This window comes from Scatophagus argus, chromosome 15, assembly GCF_020382885.2.
Source record: "Scatophagus argus isolate fScaArg1 chromosome 15, fScaArg1.pri, whole genome shotgun sequence".
Lineage (NCBI taxonomy): Eukaryota > Metazoa > Chordata > Actinopteri > Scatophagidae > Scatophagus > Scatophagus argus.
Window position 1 is genome coordinate 20,148,551 of NC_058507.1, and position 27,957 is coordinate 20,176,507.

At 39.5% G+C, this 27,957-nt stretch overlaps 1 protein-coding gene across 5 annotated transcripts in view; it reads left to right on the forward strand.

Moving 5' to 3' along the window:
• Positions 1 to 27,954, forward strand: part of apoba (apolipoprotein Ba) — a 29,060-nt gene extending 1,106 nt beyond the window's left edge. Inside the window, exons 1-29 of one of the 5 annotated variants that reach the window (XM_046412591.1) lie at positions 2,569 to 2,703; positions 4,218 to 4,259; positions 5,170 to 5,282; positions 5,398 to 5,543; positions 6,555 to 6,702; positions 7,804 to 7,956; positions 8,729 to 8,853; positions 8,940 to 9,016; positions 9,122 to 9,578; positions 9,937 to 10,081; positions 10,206 to 10,352; positions 10,580 to 10,791; positions 11,384 to 11,591; positions 11,679 to 11,849; positions 11,992 to 12,195; positions 13,980 to 14,147; positions 14,252 to 14,457; positions 14,571 to 14,753; positions 14,917 to 15,047; positions 15,536 to 15,746; positions 15,935 to 16,110; positions 16,201 to 16,376; positions 16,958 to 17,079; positions 17,247 to 17,620; positions 17,803 to 25,377; positions 25,476 to 25,587; positions 26,096 to 26,140; positions 26,319 to 26,505; positions 26,648 to 27,954. In XM_046412591.1, coding sequence (XP_046268547.1) covers positions 2,649 to 2,703; positions 4,218 to 4,259; positions 5,170 to 5,282; positions 5,398 to 5,543; positions 6,555 to 6,702; positions 7,804 to 7,956; positions 8,729 to 8,853; positions 8,940 to 9,016; positions 9,122 to 9,578; positions 9,937 to 10,081; positions 10,206 to 10,352; positions 10,580 to 10,791; positions 11,384 to 11,591; positions 11,679 to 11,849; positions 11,992 to 12,195; positions 13,980 to 14,147; positions 14,252 to 14,457; positions 14,571 to 14,753; positions 14,917 to 15,047; positions 15,536 to 15,746; positions 15,935 to 16,110; positions 16,201 to 16,376; positions 16,958 to 17,079; positions 17,247 to 17,620; positions 17,803 to 25,377; positions 25,476 to 25,587; positions 26,096 to 26,140; positions 26,319 to 26,505; positions 26,648 to 27,832 — 13,254 coding nt within the window. In that variant the 5' untranslated portion in view covers positions 2,569 to 2,648 and the 3' untranslated portion in view covers positions 27,833 to 27,954. Of the gene's footprint in view, positions 1 to 2,568; positions 2,704 to 4,217; positions 4,260 to 5,169; positions 5,283 to 5,397; positions 5,544 to 6,554; positions 6,703 to 7,803; positions 7,957 to 8,728; positions 8,854 to 8,939; positions 9,017 to 9,121; positions 9,579 to 9,936; positions 10,082 to 10,205; positions 10,353 to 10,579; positions 10,792 to 11,383; positions 11,592 to 11,678; positions 11,850 to 11,991; positions 12,196 to 13,979; positions 14,148 to 14,251; positions 14,458 to 14,570; positions 14,754 to 14,916; positions 15,048 to 15,535; positions 15,747 to 15,934; positions 16,111 to 16,200; positions 16,377 to 16,957; positions 17,080 to 17,246; positions 17,621 to 17,802; positions 25,378 to 25,475; positions 25,588 to 26,095; positions 26,141 to 26,318; positions 26,506 to 26,647 lie in introns of those variants that run through there. The other 4 variants (XM_046412593.1, XM_046412592.1, XM_046412594.1 and 1 more) reach the window with 4 other exon arrangements.
• Positions 27,955 to 27,957: the final 3 nt, after the last annotated feature.

The following is a 27,957-nucleotide window of genomic DNA, read 5'->3' on the forward strand; positions in this document are numbered from 1 at the left end:
TTAACGTTAAACAAAGGTGAACTCTGAGCTTCTGTGGCTGGAGATTGCACTGTCCACCAGAATGAAAGCGTTTTATTCTTCAAAGACTGGAAGCAAACAATATTTGCGCCAGTAGCATTGAAGGACATGGAATAGAATGCATTCAGGCAGCACAGAGTAGCATATGTCTTGGATCTATGATCACTTTCTGCTTCTGTTTTAACTTTTGGTGACATGTTTTAATCACATCCAGTTCCTTTAATGTGCAACTAAAATACAGGATAAATCCAGTGTGGGTTTGTGGACCATGTGTAGTAGACAAGCCTACATTTTTGAAGATGGCTTTAAAATGTGCCAAGTAAAACTTTTAAATGATTCATTTTGTACTACGTGGTCTTAATATGAGATGAGAACTTAGTACAGATCTTAAGCAAATTCAGGTTGCTTCCTGTGTTGCTTTTATGTCGCTGATCAACTCTCTCGGATACAGATGCTGACAGACAGCTGACCTTTAACCAGTGTTCCATGATATCTATGTTTGTAGGTCTAATGGTGAGAAACCCAAACCGAGCACAGTCTTTGTTATTACATACTGTCCACTCTCAAAGGAAAAAAATGGAGAAGACATGAACATAACAGGCTAGTAAATGAATGGGATAGTAGATGTGGTAGAGTGTAAATACTCGGCCTCCAAGCACGTTCAAACAAACAAAACGTTCTGAGCTGCATGTCATTGTGGCAGCTTTGAACCTGAAAAGCTCAAACAAGCAGAAGTTCCTCCTGGTACTCTTGTATTGCATAGTACCAGAAGGAACTGGTACTGGCAATGTAGGTTTCTGCCAACCACAGACCACAGTGATCCTTTACTTTCCATTTTTCACTCTCAGATTGTGACATTGGTGCGGTTGGGTTTACGCACAAAACTGTTACAGTAGGGTTAGGAAAAGATCATGTTTGTTTTTCAGTTTTATTGGTTAAAACAGAATGGCTGTCAAACAAACGTGGGGGTCTTGGCATCTGTCGAGGCTGCGTGTCTTACACTGATCAGCCACAACAGTAAAACCACTGACAGGTGAAGTGAATAAAATGAATCATTAATTAATCATATCTTTACAATGCATTGCTCTGTGGGGAAACCTAAACATTACAGACCAAATATACACATTGCTGAGCCATTTTTTACATTTAGAATTTCCTTCAATTTCATTTGGGTTCAGACTGAGGCTGCAAAAAATTGTAAAAATATGTTTTTCTAAATTATCTATGTTATATGTGTATTGATTCAATCATGATTTTTATATCCACCTTTCAGAAAGCAACCAAAATATCTTTGAACAAGCTTCTATTGTGTACAAACTCCTCTATAGCTTTTCACTCTCTTCATGACTGCTCCCTTTCTATTTGAAATATAACATAATATAATATAATTCTTAATAAAGCTGAATATGTGGAATAGACAAATTTTCTGTATAGGTACTGCTGTCATCACTGAACAGAATAACATCAAATAAAAATAGGTTGTTATACATGTCAAAAATTCAAGATTATTTGACAGCATATAGCAAAAATTACAGGAGACAGGAGAGAGGGCAACAAATGAGACAAGAACAAGCCAAGCACATAGAGTAATGTAAAATAGAGAAGAACTGACAGATCCTGACACCAACAGGGACTGTAATGACATTGCATTCTAAACACACAGACAGCTCTACAGCTGTAACAGCTTCCACTCTTCTGGGAAGGCTTTCCATGAGATTTTGGAGTGTTTCTGTGGGAGTTTTTGCCCATTCATGCAGTAGAGCACAGGCACTGATGTTGGACCAAAAGGTCTGGCTCACACTCTCCATTCCAGTTCATCCCAAAGGCCTACTATGGGGCTGAGGTCAGGGATTTGTGTGGGCCAGTCAAGTTCTTCCACACTGAACTCACCTAACCATGTCCCATACCAGACCTGAATTCAATAATACAGAGGTGTGTCCCAAAACGTTTGTATGTATAGTGTACTTCAGTCATCATAGTGACCTGACGTGAGTTCACATAAAATTAAACAGCAGTGAAACTGAGTAAGTATTTGTTCTGGAATGAATAGGTTTTGTGGCAAAATATGCTGAGACTATAAACCAGCTGGAGTCATCACTGAACTGTTCAAACCAAAACAGCAGATCTTCTAGCAAGTGTTCCAGACAAAATGACTTAAATATTAGAAGGACAGTATCAAATTAGGTTCTGGTCTGTATACGTTTCCAACAGCAGAATCTACCAAATACTGATACTAATATACTTTAATATAGCAAATCAAAGCATGGTCATCTCTCTGTGACTACAGTGATTCTAATATTAAAGAGGTTATTGTATTATTGTGGTATATTTATTGTTAAAGTACCATAATAATTGATAGACAAGAATATTAATGTTATTTCATTGTCAAAGCATAGAGAACTCCAATATCTGAGGTCTGAAGGCAGCTAAATCCTCACATGGAATCTGCTGTTTACCCATCAATGACATTCTGTGCTTGTTAGAGCTTGAACTTTGAAACTTTGCTGTGTCTCTGGTACTCAGCAGGGCTGGGAAATAGGGGGACTTTATAAAAGATCTCTGTGGAGGTCTTGCTGTGTTAGTCGAGACTCAGAGGGTTGGAGAACACAGAGGAAATCTGTTAGCCCGCGATGGGTTATGGCAAACTGTGCCTGTTGCTGCTGTTGAGCAGTTACACATTGGCTCGTAAGTAGGATTCAATTTTGATTCAAAATAATTGGATTTGCACAAAACTTTAAAAGCATTCCTTATCAAATTATTTTGTGAGCTAGCTATGGTATAATGGCTTTCTCAGCAGATATTTTGACTTGGTAGGAAAAGCACAGGTGTTACTAATAACCTTAAGTAAGGATGGGTTCTGTTCAAGGGTCTCAGTAAGCTACACTATATGGACAAAAGTATTGAGACTCTTGAACATTACACCAGCATGGAGTGTCAGTATCAGTATGGAGTTAGTCACCCTTTTTGCAGCTATAACAGTTCTGCTGGAAAGGCTTTCCACAAGATTCTGGAGTGCTTTCTGTGGAAATTTTTGTCCATTCATGCAGCAGATCATCCAATCCTGTCTTTATGGACCTTAATTTGTGCACTGGGGCACAGTCATGCTGGAATAGAAAAGGGCCTTCACCAAACTGTTGCCACAAAGTTGGAAGCATAGCATTGACCAAAATGTCTTGGTATGCTGAAGCATTAAGATTTCCCTTCACTGGAAGTCAGGGGCCAAGCCCAACCCCTGAAAAAGAGCTCCATTCCAATACTTTTGTCTATATAGTGTATGACCCTGTGACAGTCAGCCAGCATGCACAAAACCAGGATAGGATTGTATCATTTCTATGTCAAAATGTCTTCTGTGATCCTATAAGTATGATAGTTACAGGGTCCTGCAATTTGTATGTTGTATAATAGGGCCAATATTAATATTTGTAGTAAGACCTGAGCTAGAATGTACCAGAGCAAAATGTCTAGATCTAGTCCCTGTGTACATCTGACAACTCAAAGGAGGCTTTGAGTTCATAGCAACTATTTTTGACTCAGTGTTTGAATTGGTTTGTCTTTGATGTAAATATTAACTCTCATCCTTACATACAGTACGTAAATAAATCTTGGTTAAAAACACATAAATAGTGTGTGAACATGTATGTGCTCGAGCATGTTTTATTGAAGAGCCTGCCAAATAATGGTTCAGTTGTTGCTCAGTTTGCGGTCTGTTTTAAAAGAACCCATTATTTAATCAGTAAAATAAAATTAAAAAAAACCTCATAAGAGTACAATTTTCATTGATTACTAATTTCAGCCACATGGTACTCAGTAACTGACAAACACCCTGTAATTATGAAAGCGTCCTTTTGTAACTGTTATTTGAAATATATTGTTTAGACAATATACCATATATATATATATATATATATTACCTACTCCTCAACAGTCATTCATTTTAAATTGCAAAACGGTACAATTAACAACTTGGTCCTTACTTTATCATTTATTTATTTTGTCTAGTGTGTTTTTTATGCCATTGCTGGTGCATCCAGAATGAACTATTTCCTTTAGAAGGCGCTTAAAGTCAATGAAATGTTGTTTGTTTTTTATTTGTTATTGTTTTTGTTTTTATTTCAGCTGAATATTTAGAAATTATAGCCAATAATGTCTATTAACAGATCATCATTGTATCAGATCTTTCATTCTGTTTTGTTTTCCAGAGGAACGCAGTGACAATAATGAACAAACTGCAACATGTCTGTGTAAGTTGCTAGCTGCATGTTATGTTGCATGTTATATTCACATTAAATCCATCCATTTTCTGTACCACTTATCCATGAATGGTCACAGGGAAGGGCTGGATTCTATCCCAGCTGATAATAGGCGAGAGGTGGAGTACATGGATGGTGGCCAGTAAATTGCAGGGCCAACACACAAAGGCACACGCGAAATCACACATGCTCACGCACTTCCACCTGGGGGCAATGTAGAGTAGCCTTTTCAAATGGCTGATGCGACCTAATTACTAAACCGTGGACTTTGTCAGTTCCTCTAAGCTTGACGGTGTGTGTACCTGGAACAGAGTTGAATGTCTTGTATGTGCACAGGGTAGATAGAACGGGGTAATGATGATGCAAGCAGATATGTTGACCTACTAACAGATCGATTGTGGTTGTGCTAAACTAATAAACGCATGACCTGTTTTCGGAAGATAGGAGCTGATGGACTCTTGCTCTGTGCTGTTTACAATTCAGTACAATAGCTGTTTTTCACTACTGGGACCACTGAGCTGCCTGTAGGTCCAAAGGCCTGCTGCCAAATGATGTTGAACCTTGATGTGAACTCATGATACTGTAGGAACAGACCAGTCATATAGGTGCACAAGGGCATGCACAACACAATGCACAATGCACAATGATGATTCCATCCCAAGTTGAGTTATTCACATGCATAAAAGGTCACCACAGTTCAGTGAAGTGTCTAATCCTCAGACGCACCACATGATAATGTGCCACTATATGTGAGGTATGGCTCCTTTGTTCTCTAGTTTAGATAAAGTCTAGTTCAGCCTCTGTGTAGGAAGATGACCTCATCTTTAAAGATAGTGTTGGCTTGAAATATGATCAGCACCAAGAGTCAATATAACCATGTGGTAAAATTATCTTGTTGCAGGGGCATCCAGATTCAAGGCCCACAGGAAATATGTGTACCAGTACACCACAGAAAGCAGAAATGGTGCTGTGGGCACCGCCAACCTGAGGAACGGCCCTAAAGTCTCTTGTCAGGTACATTACTGTCTATGTGTCCCACTCTGTCCGTTCTTTTGACCACACAATGGTTTTACTTGAGCTCCCTCCCTGCCTCTCCATTGATTCTTCATCTGCTGTTACATGTCTTTAGGTGGAGATCGAAGTCCCTCAGATGTGCAGATTCATCATGCACACCAGAGACTGTGCTCTCAGTGAGGTGTCGGTCATCAATCCACAGGGCAAACCGGTGTACACACAAGCCCGTGGCTCTGAAACCTTCCAGGCTGCCATGGAAAAGTTAGTGTGAAACACTCTTCACATGATCTAAAATACGTGCAATAAAATGACAGCTCTTCTGTAAGTTCATTTAAAAAAAGTTTCCTTTGTGTCAATGGCGAGCACTGACAAAGCAAAATGGAAAAAGTAAAGCAACCTTTAAACTCTGCACCAGTTTAACCTCAGCATGAGGCCATACAGGGCCAACATCTACAAACACGGGGACTCCAGTGACCATATATAAAGATGAAGGTGTTCTAAACACATCCTGATCTCGCCCTGGTGACTGGCTCCAGTATAGGTCGTGCAGTAGGGTCCTGCAGCTCCACCACCTGATGACTACTGTGCAGAGTCTGGACACACGCAATTTTTTTTTAAATTTTTTTGTACAGTGGGAGAAAGTGGAGGAGAGTCAGCCATATTTATATATGTCAAAGGGGGACACAGTTAGCTCTGTCCAAAGGTAGGAAAATCCTGTTACCAGCATCTCTATCTGGACTCTCCATTGGCTGTCTGGAGACTCTAGAAAGTGGTCCCATACATAACCTTAAAACCACAAACTGTAATGGTTACACTCATTGTGTGACTTAAACAAACAAGATCAACTTTAGAGCTGCTCATGGATAGCTGTTTTAGATGTGTGCCCTTTTCCAAACTTCCCTTTAAATCACTATTTCATACTCATTTTGCTTTTTAATGTTATGATGTTTGAATAGTTTCAGATGTCAAAGTATTATATGAAAAGTGAATATGATGAATCAGTGCAGTGAACTGTTGGAATTTTTATGTGTTTCAGCTGTGACAAACAGATGATAAAGTGTTGAGTGGAGGCACAGTCATGTTTGAGACCTAACAAATATTTGCAGTGATGATTTGGCACTAACAGATCTGATCTGATCTGGTCTGAGCTGCACCTTTTCAGACTTCCAGTATAAAAACAATGGGAGTCTATTGCATTGCTACATGGTTGACCGTGTTCATCTCAAAATATTACGGTCTGTCTGTATTGTGGTCTGTCTTTTCTTCATCCAGGAACCCTCTGAAGTTCACCGTGGAGGATGTCACCAGTGTCCAGCTTTACCCTGAGACAGATGAGCCAGTCAACATTCTCAACATTAAGAGAGGAATCATTTCAGCCATCATTGTGCCCATCAAGGAAGATGAACAGAACAGCCTCATGGTTAGTATTTTCTCACAACCCAAAGTGGCTTCTCTAAACATAAACAGGGACTGGAAAGAGTGCTAGCATTTTAACTCACATAAAAGTGCTGTTACTTAAAATAACTTTTATTTAAGTTACATTTTTAAAGGGGAAATGTGTGGTGGTAGTAGAAAGAAAAATTTAAGACAATTATGATGTTACATGATAGACCAATCAATTAAAGAACACATTTTATTCTTCCACAGTCTACTCTAGGTTCAACTTCTCTGCCTGTTCAGTCTAAGAAGTCTACTCGGCCTCTCACTCTGGCTTAAACCAGTTAGCTGAGTCCAGTCTATTCTGCCATAGCCAGTCCACTCAGTTTCTCTGTCCCAAACATTTTGAGCTGAGAGTGTCAGCAGTCAGAACAGGACACATTAATTATTCTCAAAATCAGCAGAAAACAAAGGTAAAAATTCCCTAAATGACAGCAGAAGTCACCTCTAGAGGATTCACCATGAGCATTTTGAAAGATAGAATAATAGCCAGTCCCATCATGCACCTGTTTATGTGCTGTTTTAAAGCCATGCTCATAACCAGTACAAGCCAAGAAATAGTAAAAGTGATCTGATTACAGGCTTCTGTGTCTTTCATAAATCAAAGCCCCAGTGATTTATACACCATAACCACAATCCTCTGTCAATAAAAAAAGCAAACAAAAAAAATAAAATAATAAACAAAACAGATATCAGCAAAAGAATGCAAGCAAGACCAAGTAGCAAAGAATCTGCACTGTGAGAAATCAGAAAACATTCAGTACATAAAAACAGATTTATTATATTAGATGTAAATTTGATCCCCTGTGGGTCAGCTGGGTTGGTATACAGTAAGAAGATAGAGGAGACGTTAATGCACATCAAATTAAAAAAAACTCAAAATACATTTCAGGGTGCCTGACATGCAGTGTGTTTTTCACTGCGCGTTGCATGTGTGTGTGTTTCAATCAGTGCTGAGTTAAATGCAGAGAAGTAATTTCCCAGCTTGGGATTCATAAAGTATAATAAAAAAAGGATCAGATTTTGGTAAAAGTGCAATTTGTCTACCAACAATCCCTCATTTGTTGTTTTTGTCATGTTTCAGAGTACAGTCCATGGCCTGTGTTCAACAGACTACGTGGTGAATGCCAAGAAGGATATTGCCACAGACGTGACACTGTCCAGAGATCTGTCCGGGTGTAACCAGTTCTACAGCAGGGAACTAGCCAACAGCCCCCTGGCCTTGCTGCAAAAACTGGTGAGAAATTATTACTTGCCTCCATAGCCTCTGACTGAATACTGTTTAAGTTGACAAAATCTTAAAGTTGAGTCATCAGACATTATAGTGCCTGTGGAGGGTCAAAAAGTTTGAGCGCTGTGTACTAGTCTTTGTCCAGTCCAGTTGTGGAAATTGTGCTTACCTAGTCTATCAGATTATTTTGGAAGCATGACTAGTGCTGAAAACAAAATGCATCAGAAACTGCATTTGTTTTAGATTACATCTAAAATTACTGGTCACTCTCCACATCCAATCTCTCTCTTCAGTTTATAAAGTTCAGCTCCACCTTCTGAACACTTTGAAAGATTATTGACACCCAGCACCCCTTTTAAACTACATATCCTCTATAGACAACTACACAATAAATGGAGACTATTTGACATTTTATTTTAAGCTTGTGGTTTACTTTCTAAACTTTTCTTTTTTGTCCCAGTATGTTTGATATCTATATTAGTATGATTGGTTGAAAGTTGCCACATCTGTCCTGTACTATGAGCTCAGCCCACTAAAGCATGTTCATATCATAGTGTATGGTAATGAAGTTAACCCAACTGTTCCATTGAGTGGATACAGTATTTGGCAACTTAGGGAAATGGAATATAACTGGTTCCAACCTCCTGAACTTCCAAGTGGTTTACATTATGTAAAAATACATTCTTATGTCAGTCTAAAAGTTCTGACATTTTGGTGCATAGACTTGTACACAACATTAACATTAATACACTTGATCTATGTGGATTTTTGTCTCCAGCATAACCCCATGTCTAAGATGATCACAAGCACTCAAGCCTGCAGTTACCAGTTTGATAACAAGGGAAAGCACATCACAAATGCCATGTGCACAGAAAAACACATCTACTTGCCCTTCTCCCATGAGTAAGTCATCATGTGAGTGCATAATGATGTGTGTGTATAGTGTGCACTGTTAGGTGTTTTGCATCACCTTCTAATTTACCTTGCAGGGACAATGGAATATCATCTGTGGTGACCCAGGATCTCAGCTTTCAAAGCTCCAGAAGGATCAGCAACAGAGTATTTGGTGAGTGATGATTTCAGTCATGTCTGCTGCAACTGAAATGTATGGCCTTAGCTCACATCTCTTACAGGGAAATGCTAAAGCACTGCTGAACAATTCTTTATGCAGACGTGAGCCACAGCCAGAGCAAACCACTCCATTTTGAAGACCCTGACGATAAAGCTCCAATCCAGACGAAGGACAGTGTTCTGAGCACCCTGCGGGAGCTCATGGCATTGGCAGGCACAGAGCAGGGTCAGAAGAGGACTAGCCTTTTCCATAAACTGGTGTCCGGCTTGCGTGTTCTGAGGAACGACACACTGAGCCAGACGGTCACTGAGATGATGGATATTTCAGGCTGGCTCAGCTGGCAGGCCCTGCTCCAGTGTGGAACCTCAGAGTGCACAAGTGCCATCCTCCAGACCATTTGGACCATTGATGGAGTGTCACTGGAGGTGGACGCTCTAGTCTATGGGCTGAGTCTGCAGGCCAACCCTGATGCCGCACGTGTCCGAGACATGCTTAGCATGGCTCAGTATAAACAGAGCAAGGCAATCATGTATGCTCTGGCCAACACAGTAAAGAAGTAAGTCAAATAGGTATTTTTGGCATAAAAATAGACTGATAGTTATAACACAACCTCTTTACACATTATAATATATTTATTGGTTTATATTTTATATTTACATATATATATATATATATATATATATATATATTTATATATTTATTATATTTAAAGAGTTGTGATTTACATTTACTTTTACATTTTAATAAAGCAACTTTTATGTCTTATTTATGTCATATTTGTAACTGGTACAGGTCACCACTAGAGGGAAACAAAGATACATTTTTAACTATCTTTAATCATCATCTTTAATCTATAATACAGCATCTCATTTTCCTTTCTCTCTCTCTTCCTGTCTCATGTCTCCTGTTCATAGATTCCATAAAGGAGAGGCTACTCCAGTCATCACAGATGTGTCAAAGTTCATGGAAACACTCTTAAATGACTGCTCTGGAGAAATCCTTGATTATGACACCGACTCTCCCGCTGACCCTGATGAGACAGCCTTCCTTGTACTTAGGGTACTGATAATCATTCAAGCATTTCAGCTCCTGCATTTCTGGATTCTGTGATGAGTTGGCTCTTGTTTGGGAATGTGAATCAGAAGTGCAGTGGCCCAAATTAATACTTTTATCTAATCTCCAGGTTGTTGGTGTCATGGGTCAAGCCTTACAAGCTGCCAGTCCCAGCTTGATTTCCTCTATTTTGCGGTGTGCTCAGAAAACAGACATTCCATTATCAAACCAAAAGGCAGCTATACAAGCCTTTAGGTTGATGGATATCAGTGAAGAGGTACAATTACTTTCATATTTGTCATACATTGTAATAGTGGGGTGATAATTACTAAAGCATATGACTATGAAAAAATACAGGCAATAGCAAAAGAGAGCACTGCATCTTAAATGTATTACTGAAAATGGACTATTGTGAAAATGTACAGTGTGCTCCATGTTCTGTCTTTTATTGGCCTAAGCACTGACTACCACCAATGCAGTAATTTATCATTTGATCAACCACAGACCAGAAAGGTTCTCATGGAAGTGTACCGGGATGATCAGAGCCCTGTTGAAAAACGTGTAGCAGCCTACCTCATTCTGATGAAGAACCCAGACCAAGTCCTGGTTAGAGACTTTGTGAACAATTTGGATAACATGAAGGATGAGCAGCTCAAGAGCTTTGTGGTCTCCCACCTGAACAACATCCACAACTCAGACGAGCCACAAATGTATCAGTGAGTATAGGCCTCAGTATTAGCTACTTATTTACCTGTACAATAAATGAGTAGCTCACAAATAACCCCAACTAGAGGTTTAGATTATTTTGCCTTTCTTAGCACAGTCAAATGTGTAGGCTCGATGTGTGATCAAATAAAGGAAAGATTGGATGTATATCTTATTACCGCTTTATGCTACCCACCCAGCACCAAGCCGCAGGCAGACAAAGACAACAACTATTTGAAGTAGAAATTCAAGCAACTAGCAGCTAAAGAGCGAGACATTTTTCTCAGGGGTTGGACTATATAAAATCAGAGTACAGTAAATATTAGTCTTGCATTTATTAGGTGAATAATAACTGCAAGTGAATGGCCATGTTGCTGTGTCTCTTCTAGACATGGGCAATTTCTTGCTAATGCTTTAGCTATTTTCTAAGTCGATAAAATATACTGTTATGAGTTTCACCTACCCCCCTTCTGAGACAATGAAAATGAAATTAAACCTTTTTTCTGCAGCCTAATCTTTTAAATTGGAGAGAGAAAATAGAAATACTGTTGTGTCATCATACTAAAAATTTCTTTATTTTCCTAAATTTATTTCTAACTAAAGATTCAAGGAGTACATCAAGTTGGCCTTGAATGAACAGCTATCAGCCACAAACAAGGCATTTGATGGCATGTCACGCAATTACAAAATAAACTCTCGCTTGGGGTCAGTACAGAGCAACATTATCTTCGATGCCATGAACACCTTACCTAAGGAGGTGATGCTAGAGACCACACTAAAGGTTTTCGATTACAACTATGACATCTTTGAGGTATGTTTTAAAATGTATTTGTTACATGTGGTGAAAATACAAATTAGCTTTGTAAAGATTTTTAAACATTCAAAAACTCTCTTCAAGGTTGGCGTTGAGGGAACAGGATTTGAACCAACAATTGAGGCTCTCTTTGGAGAACAGGGTTTCTTCCCAGACTCCATCTCCAAAGTTATGTACTGGGCAGGTGACACAGTCCAGGTGCTCAGAAGGGTTTTGGGCAGAATGGCCCCTGATAGAGACAGAATGAAGAGACAGGTGAAATTTCATATACAATGTTTGTTAATGTTATCACATTAAAGCCTTCCCTATACAAACTGTAAAACTACACCTGCTTGGTATGAAAATTCATTGCACGTGCATGGCCAGGAACTAATATAATGTTTTGATATCTCTCCAGGTCCCACAGGATCTCCTGAAAGATATCACAAAGAGTCTCCAGAAGCTCATTGATGATGTGCGTTTCTCTCAAGCCCCTGAAGCAATTGCCTATCTTCGACTACTGGGAAATGAGATAGGATATGTGAAGACCAGTGAAATGAGAAAGATGGCTGAGACTCTGTTCATGTACTACCATGTTTTCATCAGGATTCTGCCTGCCCAGGTCAGATCTATTGTTTCCTATTTTACAAGGGAGAGAAAAAAAAGTTTCCTTTCTCAGGGTCACAACTTTATTGAACAAACCTTTCTGCAATATGAAGAAACAAATCAGTCCAAACTATCCATAACTTTGATACTTTTCCTCTAACACATCTGACTGTTTTGGGTGAGCTATGCAGGAGAAGCTGGGCGCACGGTGGTGCAGTGGTTAGCACTGTCGCCTCATAGCAAGAGGGTTCCAGGTTCGAATCCCGGTCTGGGCCCTTCTATGTGGAGTTTGCATGTTCTCCCTGTGCCTGCGTGGGTTTTCTCCGGGTACTCCGGCTTCCTCCCACAATACCAAAAACATGCACGTTAGGTTAATTGGCTACTCTAAATTGCCCCTAGGTGTGAGTGTGAGAGTGTGTGGTTGTCTGTCTTTGTGTGTTGGCCCTGCGATTGACTGACTGGCGACCAGTCCAGGGTGAACCCCGCCTCTCGCCCGTAGTCAGCTGGGATAGGCTCCAGCTCCCCGTGACCCTGACGGATAAGCGGTATAGAAAATGGATGGATGGATGCAGGAGAAGCTACAGTTCACAGCTTCACAGATGCATGACTAAATTATATTGACCTTTGATAATTATTGATACTTTAGAAGAAGAAGAAGAATCAACTTTATTGGCATCTCAAGGAAATTCAATCGAATGCAACTGGACTGGGACTAGCCTCAGCCTAGTCAAGCGAGCAGGAACTGATGAAGCCTCTTGGATGAGAGGTGAAACGTCTTCAAAGACAAATAACTAAGTCCAGTTGCATTCGATTGAATTTCCTTGAGATAACCATGACCTGGATGAATGAGAATATTCACAAACTTTATTGACAGTATATATATTTTTACATACACACACTGAATTCGTCTTCAGCATTTGACCCATCCTTAGTTGAACACACACATGCAACACCCGGCAAATTACGTGCAGTGAAACACACACAGGAGCAGTGGGCAGCATCAGGCGCCCGGGGAGCATATTGGGGGGTTAAGTGCCTTGCTCAAGGGCACATCAGCCGGCTAATGGAGGGGGGGAGTATTTTTCGCATTAATCACTCCACCACACCCAAATTTTTCCTGCCCGTCCGGTGGGGGAATCGAACCGGTGACCCTCCGATCACAAGCCGCTTCTCCAACCTCTAGGCCACGGCTGCCCCCAGTCAGGTTATTTTAGGTTTTTATATAGCCGTACTAGCAAATGGTGACATATTTCATTCTAGACCAAAGAGGTGCACAGAATGACTGACTGACTCTAGAGAAAGTTCATCAAGGACCGTTAATACAGGTCCTTCCTCCCTGCTGCGGTGAGACTGTACAACTAGCACTTCTCTCTGCAGACCCCATGCACTCAACAACAAACTGAATCTCAATAAAATCACTGCTAACAATTCAAAACATACGAAATACTGTAAATATTATGTGTGTGTATTGTGACCTACCTGCACCTTTATTTTGCTATGCTTGTGCTGCTGTGACAATGTGAATTTTTCCAATGCAGGACTAATAAAGGTCTATCTTATCTTATCTTATCTTAAATATTGCAACTTGGCTTCAAATCAAGCAGCTAACATTAGTTATATTGGTAATTTGATTCTGTCCCACAACAATTTTTTGTATTATACTTCATCTGTTTGGCCTGACTTTATATCCATTTAGAAAAGCCACGGTTTGATAGTGGACCCAGATGTCAGTAACCATGGTTTAATAATATTTGCAGCCCAACTGCAAGTCATACAACTTTTTTGTCTTCTCTCCAACAGGCTTTTTTTGCAATAACATCTAGGACTGAAAATGAAGTCTTTGCGCACTACATCTTTATGGAGAATGCGTTTTCCTTACCCACTGCCTCTGGCTTCCCTCTGAAGTTCTCACTGGCTGGTGTGTTTGCACCTGGCGCCAAAGGAGGCCTCTCTCCCTCCCTTGCAACAGTAAGTTAGTTGTCCTTCATCTTAGTTTACATGTAAAATAAAATTCTAATTTTGCATTGATGACTCCTGTGAATGTCTGTTCTGATGAATCCTTCTCCTTGCAGACTGACTTGTCCTTCATGCCTTCAGTTGGGCTAGAATTCATCACCCAAATGGGTGTGTATATTCCAGACTATGTGGAGAGTGGGCTTGAAATGCACACTAATATGTACCACGAGAGTTCCCTCAATGCTAAGGTCACCATGAAGAAAAACCAGATTAGACTGTCTATCCCTGCTCCTAAGTCAAACACTCAGTTGCTCAGTTTTAGGTCAGTGGCACATATGTCAAATGACACAAAACATTTATTATCTCAATTGTAGCTAGTGACATGCAGATCTCTCTCACCACTTTATGACTCTCCTCCCTCTATTTGAAATACAGTAACAAGCTGCTATCAATCTCTTCCGGTCAAACTGAAATTGTGCCATCCCTGGTAGAGGACCAGACTGACTCAACCGACTGCCAGCCTCTTTTCCGTGGTCTGAAATTCTGTACACTAGCCCGTTACTCTAGTGCTGCTTCATTGGACCAGGCCCCATATTATCCTCTGACGGGAGAAACCAGGTATGCTCTTTGAATGAAGTGGTTTCTATTTGGGTAGCTAATATATAAATAGTTACTGTACTTGGTCGATATTTTAATCATAATAATATAATACTCTTTAATTTTAACAAAGCAAATAGTAAATATATTTAACCATGGGGCCACATTTTTGTTGTTCTCTCAGGTTTGCAGTTGAATTGCAGCCCACAGGAGAAGTTTCAGAGTACACTGCCACTATCACTGATGAAACACTCAGAGAGGGTAAAAAGGGTCGTCATAAAGTAGAGTCTCTGAAGCTAACACTGAAGGCAGAAGGTACTGTTGTAAGATAATATTGTATGTGTGTTTGTTCGTGCTCATGTAAATGTGTGTTTACCAGCCCAATCTGCTCACAGTCTGCACCGGTTCAATGTTGAGTACCAGTCTAAGCAGTGAGTTCCTTTAGTAGCAAGGTTGAAAGTGAGGTTATGGAGGTTGGAGTGGAGGATGGCCATGCAGTATGTATTACTTTCATGCGAGAGATTTTGTCTTGTAACAACCACAAATAATGTTAACCGTTTAGGTAACAGCAACTACAGTGGTGGTCTAATCTTAACCAAGGGTTATTAGTTGCCATCACCATAACAAAATACACAATACACAATAAGCATGTCATCTTTCCCTAACCTCAACTATACTCTGTGTAGATAAACACAAAAGGGTTGCCCCTTTACTATCCTGGATTGGAACATGTATATGCATGAACTGTAATAGTCCAAAATGAATAAATGGGTGTCAGTGAGTTTAATTTCTGCTGTTAATAGGTGACGACTCAACAGAGGCCACTGTGTCTCTGAAATACAATCGCAACAGGAACATTCTCACCACTGAGGTTGTCATTCCTGACTACGATGTGGAAGCAGGCATCAAACTTGCTGTAACTGACAGTGATGTCAAAGGAAAGAAGATGCATGGTATCACTATTGATGTCACCAACAGGAACATCCCACAGCTGACTCTTCTTGGACGTACGAGGTGCATAGTCATATACATAAACCTTCAATCCTTCCTATTGATCAATTACACTGAAGTTTCAGGTCTGCTGCCTGATTTATTGAGACAATTAGGTTTTAACAGGGAATGAGAGGATGAGAAACACCCTGGAAAATGCAAGTAATTAACAGAGTTGCAGTCTTACCAACCTGCATGTTCATGTTTCAAAGTAGACTTGACATGATGAAGGATGCCATGCTGCAACTCCAGATGATCATTCCCTCTCTAAAAACCGATGCCTCTTTAACTGCGACCCTGAAGAAGGATGAGGATGTGCTTATGGACTTAGAGACAGTCATCAACCTCCCTGAGACGTCCTACCAACAGAAAGCATCCCTCAGATATGGTAACTGTCAGCCATCGTTCATCGTTGACACAGAAGACTGATTTAGAGCATTCATTAATTTGAGGATGTATTTGGATTTTCTCTTCACAGATGATGACAGGTTGGAACTGGAACTGAAATCAGACCTGAATTCAGATATTCAGAAACTTATCCCAAAAGCAGAGGATAATCACAGGCACTTGCAACAGTTCATTGATCACATATTGGACCAGCAAGTGGCCATGACGGACATGAAATATCGTCACATTATCTCCAAAGGAATTGAGGTACCTTACTCTTTTAAATCCCAATGGTCTTTATGTTTCTCTGTAGCAAAATTTTTCAAAGAAGAAAAGCTCATGTGCTTCAGACGTGCTGACTATAGGTTGGTTGCTTTTCTTTTTCAAACAAACAAGTCTGCTGCAAGGTATCAGTGGAGTTAACATTTAATTAAAAGGTTTTTTGCACAACATGATCCTAAATAAATGCCTATGACATTAGATTTATATAATTCCTGAAAAAACTGTGCACTTGCCACTAAATTTAGATGACACATGCACATATCAGCTATGGAATTTAAACGGTAGTTGCTGCTATTTCTGCTAACATACAGAAATGGCCCTCTTGGGAAATGTACACATGCTTTGACAAATTCATATTGTTTACAAAGTATGATTCTCTGCCATGTTTATTACTTGATCTCAGATACAGATCCAGGTTAAAACTTGCTACACATTCTCTTTTGGTACGAAATTCAGAATTCAGAGGATTGTGTAGCCTTGTCGAACATGCTCGCTCTCTGATTGCTTTCAGGCTTTACAGTTTTTGTTTACAATGAAATATCATTCATTTTCATGTCGCTTTGAAGGCAGGTAATATATGGCTGGAAAAACTGACAGTGCGCATTCCATATCTTGCAAACCTGCGAAGTAAGAGGAGCATCTCAGATCTCACCTTACCAGCCCTCCCGGAGAAACTGTTTCTGCAGTCGTAAGTGTTTAACATAGAGATCAATATTTGAGAATAATATTTGTTTTGATTCTGATTCTGACTCTGATTCCCTATCAGTGTACAATTTGTTGATAATATATTTATGATATATTATCATTCCAAAATCGGAATGATATTGGGTATGTTTTTTTCTTTCAAATCAACAGTGATAGCTTGTTCCGCTACCAGTTCAACAAGAACAAAATGGCCATCTCACTTCCTCTTCCACTTGGAGGCAAGAAGTCAGAAGAACTGAACATCCCAACCACTCTGTCTATGCCTCTCATAGATTTACCAGAAATAGGCCTATATGTCCCTGCCAATAACTATCCACTACCATCATTCACTATACCACCTTCCTTGGATTTCACTGTTCCCCTTCTTGGTCTGGCCGAAGCATCCACCAAGATTAACAGCAACCTCTACAGCTGGGAAGCTTCCATCTCAGGAGGCAACAACACCGTTGATGTTCCTAGCTACATTGCACAGGTCAAGTCCATGGCACAATCACCTTTCAGTCTACTGTCTTACAAGCTTGAAGGTAAATATCCTCTTGAAAGTTCTTAATAGTTAACAAATAATGGTGGAAGCTTTTGTTATCTACTGACTCAGATAAAATGGTGTAAGGGTTAAGATTTTGAAGACCTTGTGCATACTGGTAACTCTTTGTCTCTGATGGTGCAAATACTGATAATTATACCATTTCTTTTTGTCCGTTGCAAGGAACCGGAATGATGTCAGGAAGGGCTGATGATAATCTCAAGTATCTTCTGAATAGTACCTTCAGCCATAGCCTTATTGACACAAGCTTCAGTGTCTCAGAAACGTTGAGAGTAACAAACAGATTATATGCAAGAGCCAACTATAAGATTGAAGCATCTAGTCCAATAGGCCTACATGCCTCTCTTTACTACTCTGCTCAGTCGACTTCTACTCTAGATTCCGATGAAGTCTCTGGAGATGGCACTGTGGATGGATTACTTAACATAGGTTCATTCTACACCAATACTTCATACTCCCACAGTTACAACCTGCGTCCACTAGACAGAAAAGGAAGAGGAGAGTCTACTCTACACTTCAACTCACCATTCATCCAACTTCACAACGTGATTCACGGAGACTACACAAACTCTGAGTTAAATATTGTGTCCAAAACCAATGCCCAAAAGGACATCCTCAGGCATGTAGCGGAGCTCAAGTATAAAGATGGACAAATGACCCTAAAATGCAACACGATTGCCACAGCCATGAGTACATCACTGAGTAATAAATTTGAGGTTGGTGTGTCCAGCCATATGGGCATTCTCAGAATTGAATCGCAGGCAGATGATGATACTAATAGGGTATACTCGCTTATAACAGGATCTCTGGATTCAAATGGGCTTGAGGCAAACTATGAAGGATCTCTCACCCTTGACAAAGGTTGTCATGGATTGCATAAAACTTCTGTCATGGCTGGCAGAAATGGTCTGACCACAAGTGGAACTAACAGCATTCAGTGCAGCCCTGTTAAAGTGGAGAATGTCTTCAATGGTGCCATAGACAACAATGGAGCAAGCCTGTCATCCACAACCAAAGCAACGGCTGAAGAGAAGAAGGGAGAGCTGAACATTGACAGTAAAATCACAGCTGCGGAGGCCTCTTTGAATGGTGTCCTCAAGGGCCATGCATATGATGCAACCACAAGAAACAATATGAATATTGTACTTAACCAAAGAGCTCTAACCTTTACTAGCAATACTATGGGAAAAATTAAGCAGATGAGTACAGAAAATAGCCACACATTGACCGTCACTTTATGGACCCTAGCCCTCCACTCCAAAACTAACAACTTCATCTGTGAAGATATTTATTACAAACAAGACACCAAGGTTAATATGAAGCCATTTGTTATTTCATTTGATATGTCAAATGACTTCAAGTTTTATGATGCAAGTTTGAACACAGAAGGCCACATGAAGCTTGAGCCAATTAAGATGGATCTCAGCGGAAGTATGAGGGGAGCTTATGGAGAAGAACACAACATTAAAAATACCTATGAACTCAACTATGACAATATGGCTGGGACAATGAAACACAACATGTCTGGAAATATAATGGATGCTCAGCTAAGTCACAGCTGTGAACTTGAGTTTGCCGGACTTTCCTCAAAGTCAAATTGTGAGACACAAATAAATTCTAAGCCTCTCCGTTTTGGCAGCACCATTCGTACCATGGCACTTCCTTTCAGCCTTACTGTTGATGCTCTTGTCAATGGTGACGGAGAAATAAATCTAGATGGGAAGCACACTGGACAACTGTATAGCAACTTGCTAGTTAAAGCTGAGCCCCTAGCTCTTGCATGCTCACATGACAGCAGAGTATCAACCACACATATGCTTTCAAGGGGGGAGTCTTTCACCAAGGTAGACAACAAATTTGATGGTCTCCTGACACCAAGTGACCAATCTCTGACATGGAAAGTTAAATCTCAACTGAACAACCATGCTTATAATCAGAACTTCAGTACTTACAATAATCCTGAGAATACTGGATTAGAGTTTTCAGGAGTAATGCTAACAGACATTTTCAGCAAATTCAGTAAAAATAAGAGATCATTACCAGAAATACAAGAATTCAGTATGGCTGGTGTCCTCAAATATGACAAGAACAGTGATTGTCATGTCATTGAGATCCCATTCATCGAGAACTTTCCTGCGGCTTTTGAGCAACTCAAAAACACACTTGTACAGGCGTTAGAATCACTTCAACAGTTCATCAACAATTTAGATGTTAATCAAATAATCATTGACTTTAGAGCCAAGTTAGACCAGCTACCAATCCAAGTGAGTTCCTTCATGCGAAAAATGGACCTGGAGAACAAAATTAGTCAAGTAAAAGCAAAACTTGATTATTTGATAGATGACTTTGATATAACAATGGATGACTTGGAGGCTGCAATGAACAACTTGATAAAGAACTTGGAAATTTTTGTGATGGACATTGTCACCAACATCAGAGACTTCATGCTTAGAGTCAAAGGCTATATCAAGGCTGGACATATTACTGACAAGATAACAAGTATTGTTTCAAAGATTGGAAATCATCTTCAGTCCTTTGATAAGAAGTATAAAATCAAGCAGTCACTCGTCAAAGCACTTGATGCCGCTGAAGACATCATCAGACAGATTGATTTGCAGAAACTCACAGAAAGCAGTGCTGCCTGGCTGCAAGAGCTTGATTCTAAATATTTAATCTTGGAAAAAATCAAAGATAAGCTGTTTGAAATGAGACAGACCATTGAGAACTTTGACATCAACATGTTTTTACAAGATGTAAAAAATTACCTTCTCTCACTTGATTTGGCCATGTATGTTGAACATCTATCATATAAAATCCCCTCTTCAGAGATATCAAAAGTGATGGAATCTATGAATGATGTTATTGTCAACTGGATTGATGAGTATGACATCGCCAACAAACTCAGTACAATGTATTCTTACATCAGAGATCTATTTTTAAAGTATGATCTTGATGATAAACTTAAAGAATTAATGGATCAAGTAGTGATTCTCATCAAGGAATTCAAAATTGATGAAACTGTGCAGTCAGTGGTAGATGCTCTGAAATCTATCAAATTTGAATTTGTTTATGATAAAATTATGCAATTTCTGTATAATGTGACAAGTAAACTCAGAGCAATTGACTTTAAGAAAAGCATTGATTACCTTGATGAATGTATTTCTTCAATGCTTAAGTTAATGAAGGAATTTGACTACAGTGCATTTGTTGATGAGACCAATGAGAAGATCGCTGATCTGACAAACTATCTCAATGAGCAGATTAAAACATATGAGATTGTGCAAAAAATTGAGGCAGTTAGGGATTTTTTCAGAGAGATCCAAAGTTCTATCTTCACATATTTGGATAAGCTCAAAAACACAAAGGTGGCTGATGCACTGAAGAAACTGAAAAAGGTGATTTACACTACATTTTATAATGACATCAAGATGAAAGTGGAGGATATCCTTGAAGACATGAAACAAAGAATACTCAACATGGATATCAGAGATGAAATGTACATTTATCTCCAAAGAGCAAGTGAGTCCTATCGCAACATGGTCGCCTACATTTCTATGCAGTTTAACCGACTGATAGAGGAGATTGGAAAAGTGGCGAAGGACAACAAGATCATCATCCAAATGAAGCCAGCTGTAGATAGAGTTCTGGGTGCACTAAAAACTGGCAAGATTGAAGTTCCCACTTTTACTGTACCTCTCACTGACCTTGTCATTCCAGCTTTTACAATCAACCTGAACAAACTGCAGGAGATCAGAATCCCACCTCAAATTACAGTCCCTGAATTCACCATCCTCAGCTCCTACAGAATTCCTTCCTTTACTATAGATTTTGATGAGATCAAAGCAAAAATAGTTGCAACCATAGATGACATGATGAAATTTGAGATCCAAATGCCTGACCCTGAGGAAATCTTTGGTGACCTAAAAGTTCTTTATCTATCTGAACTGCCAGATCTCACCTTCCCAGAAATAACACTTTCAGAAATCAAATTTCCAGCTATCACCATCCCCACATTAAATCTGAAGGACTTTGAAATCACAATGCTTTCAATCCCAGTGATTAAATTGCCTGAGGTTCCCAGTGACATTTGTCTCCCAGTTTTTGGCAAACTCCATGGAGAATTTAGGGTGAACTCCCCACTGTACACTCTTGTAACTACCGGGAAGATTGAGAACTCAACATCAACACCAAAGCACCCACAATTTACAACCACTATTACTTCTCAATGCACATCACCCTTTAGGCCGCTTGAATACACCTTTGAGGCCACTGCTCAGTTGGAAGCACCAAGAATGAAGAAGTTGCTATTCACAGAAACAATAAAAGTTACACACATGGCCTTCTCCACTGATCATGAAGGATCCTTGACACTCACTGGCAATTCTGCTGAGGCTTCTGCTAAGACTACTACTAAGGCCACAACCCCAATGTACAATGCAGTCTTGGACAACAACATGTCACTGACATTGAAGAATGGAGTTTCTGCAACCATAGGCACAACCTATGATCATAACTTGGATATCCCATCAATTGAAACTTCAAGTCAGGCATCAATAAAACAGAATATTGCAGCCTCAGTGGACTCTGGCCGAATTACTGTGACCATTGAAACTACTGGTGATGGAAAGTGGTCTATTCAAGACTACTTGGATGAAGGTACGCACAAAAGCAATGCAGAATTTAATATCAATTTTAGCACTGCCAAGTTAACTTTTGCAGGAGAAACAGACTGTAAAGCATTAAAATCAAAGCAAACACTGACTGCTGAATCAGTGATCTTAAGCCATATTACAGTTGAAGGAAGGTGTGAAACCGAAGTTCCATTTGTGAAGAAGAGTCTTATGACTTTAAATGGAGAGGCTCATATGAGGCTCATGGAGGTTATACTGGTAGCTTCTCATGATGCTGAATTCACTGGAAATCTAGCTGGATCCATGACAAACTTGTTGGAATTCATGGCAGAACCATTTGCAATCGTGCTTGACATGAAGAATAAAATAAGTTCAAAAATTTTCTTCCCACTGAAACTCACTGGCAAGGTGGATCTCCAGCATGATTATAGTGTCATACTAAACTCTGAGAGGCAGCATGCTTATTGGTTTGCTTTGACAAGATTCAACCAGTACAAGTACAATCACAACCTCACAGCAGAAAACAATGAAATGGACATCTTCTTTCACTTATCAGCTAATGGAGAGGCTAATCTAGACTTTTTGACTATTCCTCTCTCTATCCCAGATATTACTGTTCCTTATCTCAAAATTAAAATCCCTGAAGTCAGAGACCTCTCCTTGTGGGAAGATGCTGGATTCAAAACCTTTCTTACTACTCCTCAACAGTCATTCGATATGAACCTGAAGCTTAATTACTACAAGAACACTGATGCACACAGCTTTGAATTACCCCTACAACCAATCTACAGGGTAATCACTGACAGTGGCAACATCATACAGACTCAATTTGAAAATTGCAGAGATAAAGCAGTTGCACTTCTAAAAGATTCTTACAACCAAGCGAAGTCACAGTATATCAAACACAAAATTGACATTTCTAACCTACCTCCTAGAAACGTCATTGTCCATGGACACAAGATACCAGTGCTGAATATTGAGGTTCCTACTTTCAGGGCTGAAATGCCTGCATTCGGTTACTTTGTTCCCAAAGAGGTCAGCACACCAAGCTTCAAAGTTCCAGCATTGGGGTTCTCCGTGCCATCCTATACCCTTGTGCTACCATCTTTGTTCCCTGTCATTCATGTTCCAGAAACTTTAAATGAAATGAAGTTGCCCACTTTAATACTACCATCCATTCAGGACAACATTCTGATACCGGCCATGGGTAACGTAACTTGTGACTTTTCCTTCAAATCTACTATGATTACATTAAGTGCTAATTCTGGCCTTTACAACCAGTCCGACATTGTAGCTCGGTTCAGTGCTTCCTCAACATCTGTGTTTGAGATTTTGAATGGAAAAATTGATGGTACCACCAGTTTGACACAGAAGAGGGGAATAAAACTGGCAACCACAGTGTCTCTGGAGCATAACAATGTGGAAGGAAACCATGAATGTGCTATTAGTCTCACCAAAAGGAGCATGGAAGCTTCTCTAGCCAACGCTGCAAAAATAAATCTACCTTTCCTCAATCTGGAATCAAATCAGGAACTCACTGGAAGTACCAAGTCCAAGCCAAATGTGACTTTCAAGAAAAAACTAAAATACATATTCAACATTCCTCTGATTGAGTCTGCAGGCAAAGGACATTTTGATATGAACTGGGCACTAGAAGCACTTTCTTCGTATGTGTCACTAGAAACCTCAACCCAAGCGAAGTCAGACCTAACAATAATGGACAGTGGTAATTTTGCTGGTAATCTAGAAAATAAGGGTGATTTCTATCTGAATGCTAATAGCCTGCGTGCAACTGTTAGAACTGCCTTAAACTCAAACATTGACAATCAGGAGAAACAAAAACGCAGCTCAAACAGCAACATTTTCCATTTTGACATGAATAAAAATTTGGCTCTTGAGGTTACTTGGCGGCGTTCATTCGCAAAAGTCGATTACACAAGCAACAACAATGTCGATTTTGCATTTTTCAACACAAACGGAAAGCATGTTGTTAAAGCAGAGCTAGATTTTGTTCCTTTAACAACCTTCACAACTACACTGAACATTGATGCAAGTCAACCAAGCAATTTTGGTCATGCTGGACTCATTCAGAGCATCATCCTTTCCATCAACTCAGCAAAGCAGTCATTCAGCTGGAGCAGTAACGAACAGCTGGCATCTGTCATCCATGCTTGTGATCTACATGTGTCCAATGATGAATCTGAGGTTCGCATGGACTTGACACAATCAGTAGAAGGCCACCTGGCTTTCTTGAAGTCAGTTAAGCTTCCTGTATATCAGAAAACCCTCTGGGATGTGCTCAAGTTTGATCAGGTCACAAATAAGGACAATTTACAGTTCCTTAATATCTCTTCCAGCATTGTATACACAAAGAACATGGATGGCCAGGAATATGCAATACCATCTAAACTATTTGAAAACGGCATCACTTTTAGTGTTCCTGAGATTAGCATTGCAGTACCTTCTTGGGTAAAAGGAATTCCACACTCTATAAGGAACCTAGATATGAGGTTTGAAAACCCTGATGTCCCTGATCAATTTAGTTTTCCTCCTGTAATTTCAGTTCCAGCCTTTGATGTACCATTTACCAACTTGCAAGTGGAACCATTTACCATTGATCCTAAAAATGTTAAAATCCCTAAGGTAATCACTACCACAGCCTTTGAAATCATGCTGCCTGGATTGCCAACAATATCAGTGCCTAGTTACGATGTTAGAACAGAGTACTTACAAGGAAAAATGTCATACCTTTCATTCAAGATGCCACAATATGCAGTCACTGTCTCATCCTTCACACTACCAAAATCCTTTACCATTGGAGAGCACACAATCAGCCTAACTGATATCATAGGCCAGATTTCAAACTTTGAACTTCCAACCATCGCCATTCCAGAGCAAAACATTGAAATCCCTGAAATTGACCTACATCTGCCTTCAAGTGTGTTTATCCCAGCTTTTGGGGTCATCAGTGCCACTTTGAAGGTTTCCTCCCCTATTTATAATGTGTCAACAACTGCCAACCTGGAGAAAAAGGACTCCAGGCTTGTAACATCAATGAATTCTATCTGCACTTCAACCATGATACTCTTGGAATATGACCTCTCTGGTAAGACTGGCACACAATCTATTTGATAAGACAATGCTGAATTTTTAAATCTAAGACATTGTAATATATTATAGTTTATTTTGTTTATGTCCCCTCAGCCAGTGCAACCCTTGGATTTGATAATGGAGTAATTAATCTAAATGGAAAGTGCAACTTGATTCACAATGATGTAAATGTGGACTGGCAACATGTTTTTGCACAAAATCTGAGGTAAGTGTGTAGATAATATTTTGTGTTTTTTCAGTTAGATTTCAAATCTAGATTTATTTTCTTATTGGCTTCATTCAATATTTCATCCAGTGAAATAAGAAAAATGAAATATGTATCATTAAAAATTATGATACATAAAAATGTATATTATATAATAAAATTAAATATTTTTTTACTTTTTTATTTCATAATTTTGACAGTTTATCTGATTATTTTGATTAAGTAAATTGGTATGTGTATCAGTGTATTGAGTGTATCATATCATATCTTTAATCTCTGTACAAGATACTTTAAGTGACAAGTGTAAATGGGACACCACAAATCTTATAAGTGGGTTTACTGCCCAAGATCCCTGGGTGAGGACTGTTATCAGAGTTGCTCTGAGGAAGAAATGTACAAGAATCCTTCTTTTGATGTCTAGTTTGTGTTGTTGCAAGCTAATGTGTGTATGTAATGGTGCTGTTGGTTGAGTAAGCTCTGGAGACCAACTGTAAAATAACTTTACCAGTTTTTTTCTCAGGATGAAGCGCCAAACCCCTCTGACTGATTCAGTGTAAGTTTAGTTTGTTTAGTTTTTGTTTTTTTGTTCTTGTTTTTTTGCTGTTTTGTTCTTGTTTTGTTTTGTGTTGTTTTTGTTTTGTTTTTTGCACATTTGAACAGTTCTCGCTAATGTGTTGAACAAAGATGCACTAGAAAATACCTCTTCTTACAACTGTTTCTCTGTTTAAAAGGGAGTCTCGTCATACTCTCAATGTTGACATCAACAGCCGAACATTTTTTGACGTGAGCTTGCGCTATGCTTCCCGCAAAGATGGCATCACTGCATCAATGTCTTCCCCATCATCTGGCTTCTTGGGATTGCATCTTCAGCGGAGGTCTATGTCACAATTGTACGGAAAACTGTTCTGTCGCTACTTGGTAAGACACTTTAAGCTCCTTTATTTGCATATTGTTGTCACAAGCAAACAATTGAAAAGATTCAAACAGACTGATGATTTATGCATTGCAACCTAACACTGTTATAACAATTATTCTTTGAAATGTCTTCCCTCAACTTCAGTCTTCTCCTGAAAAGGATACTGATGTTTTCACTGCCAAAGCCACACTAAAAAACACTCAGAAGTTGATCTTACAGACATCATGGAATTGGGACTTCCTCCATGACCTAATTGAAGGGACCAAGGACAAGATTCCTATTATGACCGATCCTGTGCTCAAGTTCATTAACAAGTATCACACTGACCACTTTGGTTTTGATCTCAACCGTGGTGGCTTAAAGCTGAAAAACACAGTTTCCAGTGTCATAGATAGAGCCTATCACGAGGTCCCTATGTCTTTTAACACACTACAGAATTCAGTCAAACACCTTGCTGATCAAGGAAAAGACATGTACGTAGAGGCTTCTGACAGCTTCATGTCCTTGAGAGTGCAGAATATTATAGACAGGTTGGCACGCAAGGCCAGAGAAGTCTTGAAATTTAGCGAAGTTAAGATTTATGCTTTGCTAGATGCAGTTACTCAGTTTTTGAGTCACACAAAGTTTACAGTACCCGGATCTGAAGAGAAGCTCTCGAGTCTGGAGATGTTCCATAGAGCTCGTCGGTCTGTATCAAGAGCCACTGACGGGGCAGTCCAAAGGATTGCTAGCCTCCTGGAGAACATTTCAAAATACATCAGGGAAATAGACTTCACCATACCTGGAACTGATGTTGCTGTGAATGGAAATGAGATCGTGGATGAACTGAAGTCTTCTGCAAGATTTGTATATGATCAGCTAAAACATTCAGTGGGTAGGGGGATCCATTTCCTTCACAAGACAGTAACTGACCTCCTCCAGGTGATTGCTGAAAAAGGAGAGAGTTTCATCACTTACCTACAAGATGAAAACATGGAAATTGTTTCACAAGTTGATGCTATTCATGCAGAGATTTTGAAGTCTTCAAAACAACACATTGAGGAGGCAAAGAGATGTGTTACTGAGTATAAAGACCTCACCAAAGCGAAAATACAAGAAGCATATAATTCTTTAAATATGGAGCGTGTAAATAATGATACCAAGGAGGTTATTAATATTTTTCAGTCACATCTCTATGGGGGACTTAATGAAGCTGTAGATCTAATGAGAAGGACTTCCCACAACACAGCACCATACATTAAAGTAAGCAATACAAAGATGGACATTGAAATTCCTTTACCCTTCCATTGGAAGTCTTTCAGTGAATGGCCGAAGCTATTCAGGCACTAAATCATACCCCTGTTGATTAAACTGTTTTATTACGTCTGACCAAATGATGTCAAAAAATTCTTAAAGGGGTTGTAACACACATGAAACACATACAAATAAATATTATGTGAGGTTTCTTTCAATTT